Here is an 11,455-nt window from a genome sequence, read left to right as displayed (position 1 = left end):
ACATCACGGTTCGCCACAGGGGCTAACGCCAGGGCTAGGGGAAAGGGCAGATTTAAGAAGTGCGTAGTTGCTGAGGGGAGGGCAGAGAAGGGGGAAGACGACAGCGAGGCTCTCCCAATTTTGTTTGAGCACATTATGCTCAGAGCCTGCGTTTGTTTTTTTGTTTTGTTTTTTGGTCTTAAGAGCCACTGGTACTTTTCCCATTGGGTGAGGGAGAGGGGCTCCTTTCCCTCAGCTTTCCTCGCAGCCAATCGCCCAGCAGCTTCCCTTTAGTCGCTGGGGCATTCAGCCCGATGATTGGCAGGCCCAAGTGAAGCCAATCGGAAAGCGATGAGGTGTGGTGTTGGCAAGCGGATTGCGTGAGAGCGGGCAGAGGTCGAGGGAGCGCGAGCGACCGGCGGCGGCTGGCAGCCAATGGAGAGACAGAACGGTCCCTTACATCAGGGAGGGGGCGGGTCCTGGGCGCTTGGCGCGGAGGGAGTAGGGCAGGCGCTGTGGGAGGGAACGCCAGAGCGAGGCTGTGAGCTGAGCTGGTGGCGTGAGGTCCTGCGGCTCGGCTTCAGGTGTGACAGGCAGCGGCGGCCTGGCTGAGAACGAAGAAGCCAGTGCGATCCCCTGAGCTGTGAGCGCGGTCACCATGGACCGCCAGGATGAGGGGCCTCCAGCCAAGGCCCGCCGCCTGAGTAGCTCAGAGCCCACTCAGCTCGACCAGCTGCCGCCGCCGCCGCCGCCGCCGCCTCCGCCTCCGCTCCTGCGACTGCCCCTGCCTCCACCGGAGCAGCGCCCGAGGCTCCGGGAGGAAACCGAGGCGGCACAGGTGCTGGCTGACATGAGGGGGGTGGGACTGGGCCCCACTCTGCCCCCGCCGCCGCCCTATGTCATTCTGGAGGAGGGAGGGATCCGCGCATACTTCACCCTGGGTGCTGGGGGTCCCGGCTGGGAGCCAGCGATGGAGTCAGGGTACGGGGAGGCGCCCCCTCCCACGGAGAGCCTAGAAACATTCTCTCCTTCGGAGGCTTCTGGGGGAAGTCTGGAGATTGACTTTCAGGTTATGGAGCCCAGCAGTTTTGCTGGAGAGAAGGCCCTAGAAACCTGTAGCGCAGAGGAGTGGGAGTACCAGGGGTTAGCTGGCCCGAGGGGGAAGGAAGAGGCTATCATCTTAGTGGAAGATGACGACGAGGATGAAAAGGAAAGTGTGAGGAAGAGGAGGAGGAGGAGGAAGAGGAAGCAGAGGAAGGTGAAGAAGGAGAGGAATGCCGAGAAGATAGAGTGCATCCTGCAGGCACTGGAAAACATTCAACTGGACCTGGAGGCGGTGAACATCAAAGCAGGCAAGGCGTTCCTCCGTCTGAAGCGCAAGTTCATCCAGATGCGAAGACCCTTCCTGGAGCGCAGAGACCTCATCATCCAACATATCCCAGGCTTCTGGGTCAAAGCAGTATCCTTGTCATCTGTATTCATGGACCAAGAGCCCATGACAAAAAAGGGGGGAGGTGGGAAGGGGAGGGGAAAGAAAAAGTGTGGGGGTGGACCCCTTTTGGAAAAATGACTAGATTTGGTTGGAGGAGGAATGGAAGGAGAGGGGCAAAACATCAGAGAAGCTGGGCTAGAGGTAATGAAGGGGGAAGAGGGTCACATAGCATAAAAACTGGACTACAGATGGGAAGGAGGGGAGAAGAGAAGCATAATATAAAAAAAATGAATCGCAGGCAGTGAAATGGGGAGGGTATTAGAGGGTCACACAGCAGAAAAATTAGACCAGAGATGGTGAAAGGAGGAGGGGAGGGGCACAGAGAAGATAAACTGACTCAGAGATGGTGAAGAGGGAGGGGAAGGGCACATAACAGAGAAATTGCCCAGAAAGGGTGCCTAAGTCACTCATGGCTCTGCAAGGCTAGATCTCTGCTTAGATATTAGGGAGATCCCAGTCTTAGCTGGAGAGAAAGGGGCCGGAGCCCCTAAAGGCTCAGGGGAAGGGGTACCTAGAATTGAAGATCAAGAAGTTAAATTAAGGGAAGAAGAGAGTAAGAAGAATCTCATTCACTGTTGGTGAAAAGCTTATCTCTGGGGCACATACATACGTACATGCAACACGTTAGGAACATGTGAGCTTAACTTCCTGGTGGAATTACATAGATATAGACCCTTGGCATTCTCCTACGAAGTATCACATGATCACAAGCTGTCGGAACTCACGCACACACAGTATTATGTGGCCACAGATCCTCAGCATGCAGACACAGCATCGTGTGACTATTGGTCTTCAGCACCCAGACACAGCATCACTTAGACACAAACCCTCAGACCCAGATACACAGTATCATGTGGACACAGACATGTAACACCAAAATGACCAACATCATGTGACTACAGGCCCTAAGCAACTAGGTGTAACATCACTTGGGTATGGGCCTTTAGCTCACGGGCACACAATGTTTCCTGAATACAAATTGTCAGCTCCCAGGGACACAATGTCACAGGGACAGAGACCCTTAGCGCCTAGACATACAGCAAATATGAGCCAAGGCAAGGCAACCTAATACAGAGGTTTGACGTTGCATAAACACAGGTTCACCACATGGGAAGAAAAATGTGGGTTATGTCCCATGACCATTTGCTCTACACACATCTCATGAACACAGAAGAAATTCTGCTCCAGCCTCTCTTTTGCTCTTCCCTGCCTGGCCTTCCCTCCCTCCTTCTCTCATTGAACAGTCACTCCTTGACCTAAACTGCTCCCTCCATCAGTTCCTCAACCACCCCAAAATTTCAATCTTGATCAACCAACGAGATGAAGACATTTTCCGCTACTTGACCAATCTGCAGGTCAGGCCAAAGATATATTTCTTACTAGGATCGGGCAAGGACTCTGGCCTTTGGAGGTGAGGGGGCTTGGGTGGGAGGGGCCTTGGTGCGGTGGGGATTCCAATGTTACCTGTACCCTGAGCAGGTACAGGATCTCAGACATATCTCCATGGGCTACAAGATGAAGCTGTACTTCCAGACAAACCCCTACTTCACAAACATGGTGATTGTCAAGGAGTTCCAGCGCAACCGCTCAGGTAAGAGGCAATCATAGGGAAAATCCACATCCCACCCCCATCTGTCCTTGTCCACAGCCTTCTCCATAGCTTCCTTTTCCCCCAGGCCGGCTGGTGTCTCACTCAACCCCAATCCGCTGGCACCGGGGCCAGGAGCCCCAGGCCCGCAGGCACAGGAACCAGGACACCAACCACAGCTTCTTCAGCTGGTTCTCAAATCATAGCCTCCCAGAGGCTGACAGGATTGCTGAGGTAGGGCCCCTCCTGGCATTGCCAGAGAAAGCCTTGCTAGGCTTGCCTCTGGATACTGGGGAATTGGGAGTAGGCCTTGTGGCTTGTACTCGTAACTCTGTTCCCCTCCCCCACTTTTCTTTCCACAGATTATCAAAAATGACCTGTGGGTTAACCCTCTGCGCTACTACATGATGGGAGAAGGGGGCTACAGGGCAAACAGAAAGAAGCAAGAAAAGGAAGAAAGGTGAGTGGGGTTGGTGGCTGAGAGGTGCTTTGTTAGAGATGGGAGGAAGATTAGGCTAGTGTCACACAGGTTATAGAGCCAAAGGGACTTTTGAGAGAATTCGGTCCAATACATTTTGCAAGTGGGGAATGATGCCCCTAAATGGGGTGTAATTGGCTTGAGTCAGTCAGGAGCAGAAATGGGACTTTCCCCACCCTAACCTCATCCCTGGGATTCCTCATAGCCTACTGCCTCCCCAGTTACTTACTACCTTTGTGTCTTCCCTGCCTCCCACCAACCCTATACTCAATCCCAGGCTTCTCCACAGTAAAAACAGGGACAAGTGTGAGGTAGTGATCCTGGAAGACTCTGATGACTATCATGTAATGGAAGACATTATCAGCGAGACCTCAGACAGTGATGGTATCACCGACAATGAGACCATTCATGACATCAAGATCTCTGACTTCATGGAGACCACCGACTGCTTTGAGACTACTGACAATGAGATAACTGACATTAGCGAGAGCCTCTGTGACAGTGAGAGCCCTGACCACAATGAGACCACTGACAACGAGAGTCCTGATGACAGTGAGACCACTGATAATAATGAGAGCTCTGATGACAGTGAGAACACTGACAACAGTCAGTCATCAGAGAATCCTGATGACAACAATGAGAACCCTGAAGACAACACTGATGACAATGAAGAGAATACTGATGACAATGATGAGAACCCTGATGGTGATGATGAGAACCCCAAAGGTGACAACTATGGCAGCAACGGCAACAACCAGGACAGCAGCGACAGTGACAATGAGGGAGACAATGAGGGCAGTGATGATGAAGATAATGACGGCAATGAAGGCGATAACGAAGGCAGTGATGATGATGGCAATGAAGGTGACAATGAAGGCAGTGACGATGACGACAGAGACATTGAAGATTACAAGAATAACACTGATGACCCTGACAAGGATCAAGATAACAGCAACAAACAGGATGACTATGAGGATGAGGTAGAGAACATCTCTGAAGAATCATCAGTGGAGGAAGAAGAAGAGGGCAGTGAGGAAGGTGAGCCTAGAGCCCCTCTTATTTTCCCTCCTTAGTCTTCTCAGACAGAGAAAAGCTGGCCAGGGTCAGGGTATCAAGGCATGAGTACAGTCTGCTCTTGTGGAGAAAAGAAAAAGCGTTTTGTGCAACTTGCTTGTTAAATAAAGCAAGGCTAGGGAACCTTTAACTGACAAATATAACAGAACCAAAGAAACAAATACCATTTGTAGGTGGTGGGTAGATACTTGTAACAGAGCAAAAGATACATGAAAACTGAAGAGATAAGGAGAAGGTGGGTAGAAAAGGAGGACAAGTTCACACACAGAAAGGGGAAAAATGGCAAACACATTATAATTTAGCACACTCTACACCCAGCCCAGGGCTTCAGGGAACTCCCAGGCTTGTTTTGTCTTCTGAGGATCCTTCACCAGTCCTAAAAACTGCTTCTCACAAACAGGTCCAGTAGTCAGATATGTTGGGAACATACTGCATACATTAATATAGTCAGGTAGGGTGACGTGTATATTAGTACCTTAAAGGCTCTGAAAAGTCCTGCTATGAGAAACCTATTTAAATATTGTGGATCTCAGCATTTCCCTAACTTCTTGACCACAGAAGCCATTGTTCACTATTCACTGAAGCATGCATTTTAGGAAATGTTAAGAAAGGTTTGTATATGGGGTTTGAGGGAAAAGGCAGTATTTAAGGTGACTACCAGGTTTGGTCTGGCCTGGATGACTGGACTGGCAAGCAGAGGTGCCATTTCTTAGGATGGGAAATGACATGGTGGCAGGAACATGGAGTTGGAAAGGCTTGTTGGACATAAGATATAGGTAGCCCAGGCAGGTGATTGATTATATGTCTGGGAAGTCAGAAGAGGTAAATAAAGGGGTAAAGCCAGAGCAGAATCCTAGTGTTTACTATGTGCCAGGCACTATTCTAAGTGATTTACTTACTTTATGAATTCATTTAATCCTCACAGCAGCTCTTATGAGGTAGGTACTATTATAGATGAGGAAACTGAGGCTCTGAGAGGGTAGAATTAGGAAAATACCTGGGTCATGGAGCGTTCTCAGAAGGAGGGGATTGTCAGCAGTGTTCAGTGCTGCTGAAAGACTAGGTAAATGAGGACTGGGATGTGTTCGTTGGATTTGGAACTAAACAGATTATCTGTGACCTTGGCAAGATTAGTTTCAATGGATTAGTGGGGTCAGAGTCAGACCACAGTGGGGTAGGGGGAGGTAATGAGCAAGGGGCAAGGCAATGGAGTCAAACCTTAGCTAGGAAGGGGACGATGGAGTGTGGGCAAGAAGATGTTTGAGCCAGACTGTGGGCAGGCTGACTTTGGAGAGGCAGGCTCCTGGGGGAGATGGAAGGAGCTGGAAGGCCAACCATTCCTGGGGGTTTTGGCCATGGGTTCTCTGGCAAATTTCCATTGAGGGCAAAGGCAAGGAAGGAGGCACTGAATAAGAGTAGATTCAATCTAGACATGTATTCAGTTAGAGTAGGGAAACTGAGGGAATTGCCCCCGGATGGCATCTTTGAGAGAAGGGGAGGAAGAGCTATCTGCCCAGCTCCAGAGTGGGAGTGGGAGTGGGGGTGGGGAATTGGACTAAAGAAGACAGACTGGGGTCTGTTTGGATCAGACTATGGAGAAGAAGCGGGGGAGCTGCCTTGAAATGAACAGTAGGTTTATTCAGCTGAGGTCAGAGCTCAGGAAAACACACACATTGACACATTACATGGAGAGAAAAAGCTACTTTCAGAGATGTATCAATTTTGATAGGCCAGAGGCATTGAGCCCACCCTGCTTTTCTGCTTCCCTCCTACTCCTCCCTCACCCCCTACTTGCTTGAGTATACACACACACACACACACACACACGCAGATGCACATAGTGGTGTTTGTTCCAAACAGGTGCTTGGCTAGTGTTCCAGGTCCCCAAAGCCCTGGCTGTGGGCTCTGTTCCCCGGGAAGAGTGGTATCTTCCAGCTTCCAGAACTGTGAGAAAATAAATTTCTGTTGTTTAGACAAATAACAAAAAAAGAATGACATCTACCTGCTCATCTAATCACCCTCCTTGCTTGCCTCTCTCCCCCTGTGCAGACAGCGAACAAGAAGGTGAGGAGAGTGATAATGAGGAAGGAAGTGATGAGGAGGAGGGGATTGAAGAAGACTCAGAAGGAGGGGAAGACTCTGAAGATCCCGACATGGAGGAGGTGCTTCAGGTCCAGAACGTTTGGGCCAACCCGGGGAAGAGGGGCAAAACTGGATAAACATTTTACCTTTGCAGGGGCTGCCTCTCTGTATCCCTCTCCCCCCTCCCCATTTGCCCTCCCCCTCAGCTAGGGCCGCGCGGCCCCACATTGCACTTCTGGGGGGTGACCGACTTCGTACACGGGTTTAAAGTTTATTTTTATGGTTTAGTAATTGCAGAATTCTTATTTCGGGGGGAGGGAAAGGGGGATTTCCCCCTTCCTTTTGGCCCTCCTCCCCTGCAGGCTTCTGTGTGCTGCTACACGTATTTATTGTGATGCCTTGGTCAGGGCCCCTCTATCCCCCTCCTCGTGCTGTGTGGAGTGGACACCCTTGATCCCGAAGCGGGGAGGGCCGCTGTGGCCTTGGGGGGCTCTGCTGCCACCCTGTTCTCCCAAACCTCTCCCTCCGTCCCTCGCCCCCTCCCCCACGCTGTGCCCGCAAGCCCGCCAGCCAGCCTTGGTGGTGTCTATACAAGGCCGCTTGTCATTGCGGTATTCCTGTCCCCCTCCCCCAGAAGCCCCTCCTTGTTCCTTGTGAACCTAATCCTAATAAAATTCTGAGCAAATTGAAAGTGCTGCTTCCAGTCTTTTGTCCCGCTTGGCGAGCCATCCCGAGGACCAGTTTCCCTTCCACAGACCCTCAAATCGCTGTCTCTTCTACGTGCTGGGCTGCAAGATGGTGGTGTGCTTGGGGCGGGGGGGCGGGGGGGCGGGGGGGTGGGGGGGTGGGGGCTGTTTAGCTTTTGAGGGGAGAACTCTGCAGGCCGCAGAGGTGTTGCGTCAGACCAATGCGGACCATCCTGGCCAATGGCAGGGCGAGGCTGAGAAAGCTCCACCCCCTACCAGTGGCTGCAGTGGACCCCGGCAGGTAGCAAACAGCTTCCCACGCCTCCCCTTCTCGCGCAGGCGCACAGAAATACCCTGCGCCTTAGAATACCCATTTGTTCAGTGATTCATCTTTTTATTTATCGTGCGTCAAACCTTTCCTCAGGCCTGGTGTGAGCTGGGCGTGAGAAGGCGTTGGAATCCATTTTTCTTGTTTGCATGTAGTATTTAAAAAATGATAATCTGTTGAGACGTCTACATCCTAATAATGCAGGAATACTCTCGTTTTAGAGAGAGGGTGCAGGATCCCAGGAACTGGGCTTAGAAGAGAAGGCAAAAAAAAGATGGCTCGAGCCAAAGAGTGCATAGAGAGGGAAAAGCAAAGGGAAATTACTATGTAGCTGTGTGATTGGGGAGGGGGTGGTTGGGGTCAGGAGGTGGGCGTCTGAAAACCGACCTTGGAAAGGCCAAGTTTTAGATTTTGGATACAGTACCTTTATTTCGGCAGACACCAGAAATACCTACAGATTCTTTGTAGCTCATAAAAATAATTTATACAAATACCCAGATTAGCCTTCTGCAATATGCCTTCCGAATTTTCCATCCAACGCCCATGTTTTAATGGAAGACTTCAGACACGGTCAGATTTCAGTTTTAGAGAATGCCCCCTGCTGGATGCCAGAAGAATGGATTGGAGGGAGGGAGAGCAATGAGGAAGTTGACGCTATTCCTCAGGTGAGAGAGGTATAATGGGTGGATTTGGGAGTTTTTTAAAATACATTTTTCATTTTAAAAGTTTTAGATTTATAGAGTTATTGTGAAGGTAATACAGAGAGTACCCATATACCCCACAGCCAGTTTCCCCCATTGTTAACATCTTGCATTAGTATAGTACAGTTGTCATAATTAATGAACCGATATCAATACATTATTATTATTATTAAAGATTTTATTTATTTATTCATGATAAACACACAGAGGCAGAGACATAGGCAGAGGGAGAAGCAGGCTCCATGTAGGGAGCTCGATGTAGGACTCCATCCCAGGACCCCGGGACCATGCCCTGAGTGGAAGACAGATGCTCAACCACTGAGCCCCCCAGGTGTCCCTCAATACATTATTATTAACTAAACTCCGTACTTTATTCAGATTTCCTTAATTTTTAATGTAATTTTTCTGTTACTGGATGCCATCCAGAATATCATGTTACATTTAGTTGTCACGTCTCCATAGTCTCCTCTTGGCTCTAACTGACTGTTTCTCAGACTTCCCTGGAATCATCAACATTTGAACAATGCTCGTCAGATATTTTGTAGAATGCCCCTGAATTGGGATTTGTCTGATGTTTATTTTCTCATGATTAGATTGAGGTTATGGGTTTGGGGAAGGAAGACCACAGAAGGAAATTGCCATTCTCATATCAAGGGTACATGCTATCAATATGCCTTATCACTGTTGATTTTAACTCTGATCACCTGACCGAGGTAATAGTCTATGTCAGGCTTTTCCACTGTAAAGTTACTCCTCCCCACCCCCAACCCCCTTTCCATACCCTACTCTTTGCAAGGAAGCCACTAAATGTAGCCCATGCTTAGGGAGTGGGGTGTTAAGCTCCATCTCCTTGAGGGGGGAAGAATCTACATAAATTAATTGGAATTCTGCATGAGAAACCTGTCTATGAAAGCTTTTTAGATGCTGGAACCAATGGGCTTTAGATATGGGAAAAGAGGGGACTGAGAAGCATCAGGGATGACTGCCAGGTTGTTGTGGGACCTTTGGCAAGGCCCTTTCCCTCTCTAGGCCACCTCTATGAAATAGTTGGAATACCAGATCTTGGATATACTCTCATGATTCTGATAAATGTTTTGGGGGAGATCCTGATGCATCTGGTTCTGACCTGGGACTGCACTGTCAGAGATGGATAGAGGAGACTCTGGCCTGGAAAGGAAAACATGTTGCTTCAGGGCCAGAGCTCAGAGTGCAGGATCCTGAGTCAAAGGCATCTTGTGCAGAGGGAGGAGATACCTACATGCAGTATCAGGAGCCAGTCCCAATGAGCAGGTGGTGACATCGTGGGGACAACAGCAGGGGCGAAGGGCCTTGAGTTGGCCAGGAGAAGAGGTCACCCTAGCAAGAGGATCCCAGCCAATCTGAGAGACAGATGGCCTGGGTATCCTTCCTTCAGTGTGCTCTGCCTCACAATGATTCCATCACCCTCACTAGAGGGCCTGAGTTTTCCCACCTTCAGACTTAGGTTAATCTTACTGGAGGACCAGCCTGGGAGAAGCAACCTGCCTAGGATTCCAAGATGGAGACTAGTCTTGAAGCAGACCTCTGAAGCCTGGCCCTTATCATGCTCTTCCCTGATTCCTCTCTGCTCCCTAATCAAATCCCCAGCCCCTCATCCTGGCATTTGAGGCTCCTTTTCCCTCACCCTATCAGAGACCCACCCTCTGGCTTCAGGAACACTGTTAGGAGCCCATTTTAGGATTCTAATGTAGTTTGCTAGGGTGCTCATGTTTTGTGTTAAGGCACGGGAGGAGATGTTCTTTACCTAGAGTGACATCTTTTCCCTGTGTCCTCACTCCTCACTGTGTGGTGTGGTTTCAGGTCCTGCCGAGTCTTGGCCTCCAAAAGGAAGAGCTGTTCTCAAAGGTCTTTAAGGTCACATCCAACTCCAAAATATAGTCTTTGCAGAAGACCAGAGAAGACAGGCCCCCTTTGCTGGGATCCTAAACAGAAACCAGGAGGACCAGGTGGAAGATGAGGAGTCAAGGGTGCAATGAGCCCCAGGGCCTGTTCCCATGGTGAAGCTACTTGTCTTTGTATCCTTCACAACTTATACCACTCCTCTGCAGCAGAGGGCCCTGCTCCCGGAGGTGAGGTTCCCAGGGACCAGGTTCTCCTGGGACCAGACTTTTAAAGTTCCACCCACTTCTGTGAACAAAGGCATATTGGCAGGGACAAAACCAGATTCGGCAAAATCCCTCCTTCCCAGGTGACCAAGAGTGCCAGCACTGGCTCTCTTGGTTGATTGGAGGGTGGTTGGGGAGGAATTCCACTCATTCAGTAAACATTTATTGAACACCTACTGTGTATCTAATACTAAACTGGGTGATAGGGGTTCAATAAAGAAACATGATAAACCAGGTCTATCTTCCTTCCCAGAGTTTAAGACAATTTGTGCCATGGACCTGTTTGATGATCTGGTGAAGCCTATGGACCTTTCTTTAGAAAACAATGTCTTTTAAATACATAAAATACCTAGAGTTACAAAAGAAACTGATTATATTGAAATACAGTTATTAAAATATGGAAAAAGCAAATATGTGCTATGATAATATATGTGCTCCTCACTAATCCCTTAAATCATAAGATTTAGTGGAGGGTCTAATGACTATCATAATATTAAAATAGAGGTGAGATACATGATATTTCAGCAGATCTACAACATCTATAATGCGATATGAAAATCTGTGATTTCCAAGATGCCTGGGTGGTTCAGCGGTTGAGCGTCTACCTTTGGCTCAGGATGTGATCCCAGGATCCGGGATTGAGTCCTGCATCGGGCTCCTTGCAGGAAACCTGTGTCTCTGCCTCTCTCTCTGTCTCTCATGAATAAATTAATAAAATCTTTTAAAAAAAGAAAAAATCTGTGATTTCTATTGGTGACAGAATCACAAGTACTATTACTATGTTACATTCTTTACTGAAAAAAATGCTAAATTTCAATCAGAGTAAATAAAGATGTGTATATTTTTCCCATCCAAATTCATGCACCCCTCCAAACCCTGTCCCTGGACTGGATTGGAAATCCA

General features: G+C 49.1%; 1 protein-coding gene across 2 annotated transcripts; it reads left to right on the top strand.

Moving 5' to 3' along the window:
• The first annotated feature begins 483 nt into the window (after positions 1–483).
• On the top strand, positions 484–7,384 carry TSPYL2 (TSPY like 2). Of its 2 annotated transcripts, none has more exons than XM_077888674.1 (7): positions 484–1,438; positions 2,749–2,826; positions 2,951–3,062; positions 3,148–3,293; positions 3,422–3,519; positions 3,827–4,575; positions 6,661–7,384. In XM_077888674.1, the coding sequence occupies exons 1-7, from the start codon at positions 638–640 to the stop codon at positions 6,828–6,830; spliced, it is 2,154 nt and encodes a 717-aa protein (XP_077744800.1). In that variant the 5' UTR covers positions 484–637; the 3' UTR covers positions 6,831–7,384. The 2 variants fall into 2 exon arrangements, with proteins under 2 accessions (XP_077744800.1, XP_077744799.1); XM_077888673.1 differs by having other exon boundaries at positions 485–1,438; positions 3,815–4,575.
• Positions 7,385–11,455: the final 4,071 nt, after the last annotated feature.

Source organism: Canis aureus, chromosome X, assembly GCF_053574225.1.
Source record: "Canis aureus isolate CA01 chromosome X, VMU_Caureus_v.1.0, whole genome shotgun sequence".
Classification (NCBI taxonomy): domain Eukaryota; kingdom Metazoa; phylum Chordata; class Mammalia; order Carnivora; family Canidae; genus Canis; species Canis aureus.
The sequence above is the reverse complement of the archived record's forward strand: the minus strand, read 5'-3'. Positions and strand labels throughout refer to the sequence as shown.

Excerpts from the sequence above, each read along its gene's own strand:
- TSPYL2 (XM_077888673.1), top strand. The coding sequence starts at position 638 with ATGGACCGCCAGGATGAGGGGCCTCCAGCCAAGGCCCGCCGCCTGAGT. Across the intron at positions 2,827-2,950 it reads GCTACTTGACCAATCTGCAG|GTACAGGATCTCAGACATAT; the intron begins GTCAGGCCAAAG and ends TACCCTGAGCAG. Across the intron at positions 4,576-6,660 it reads AGAAGAGGGCAGTGAGGAAG|ACAGCGAACAAGAAGGTGAG; the intron begins GTGAGCCTAGAG and ends CCCCCTGTGCAG.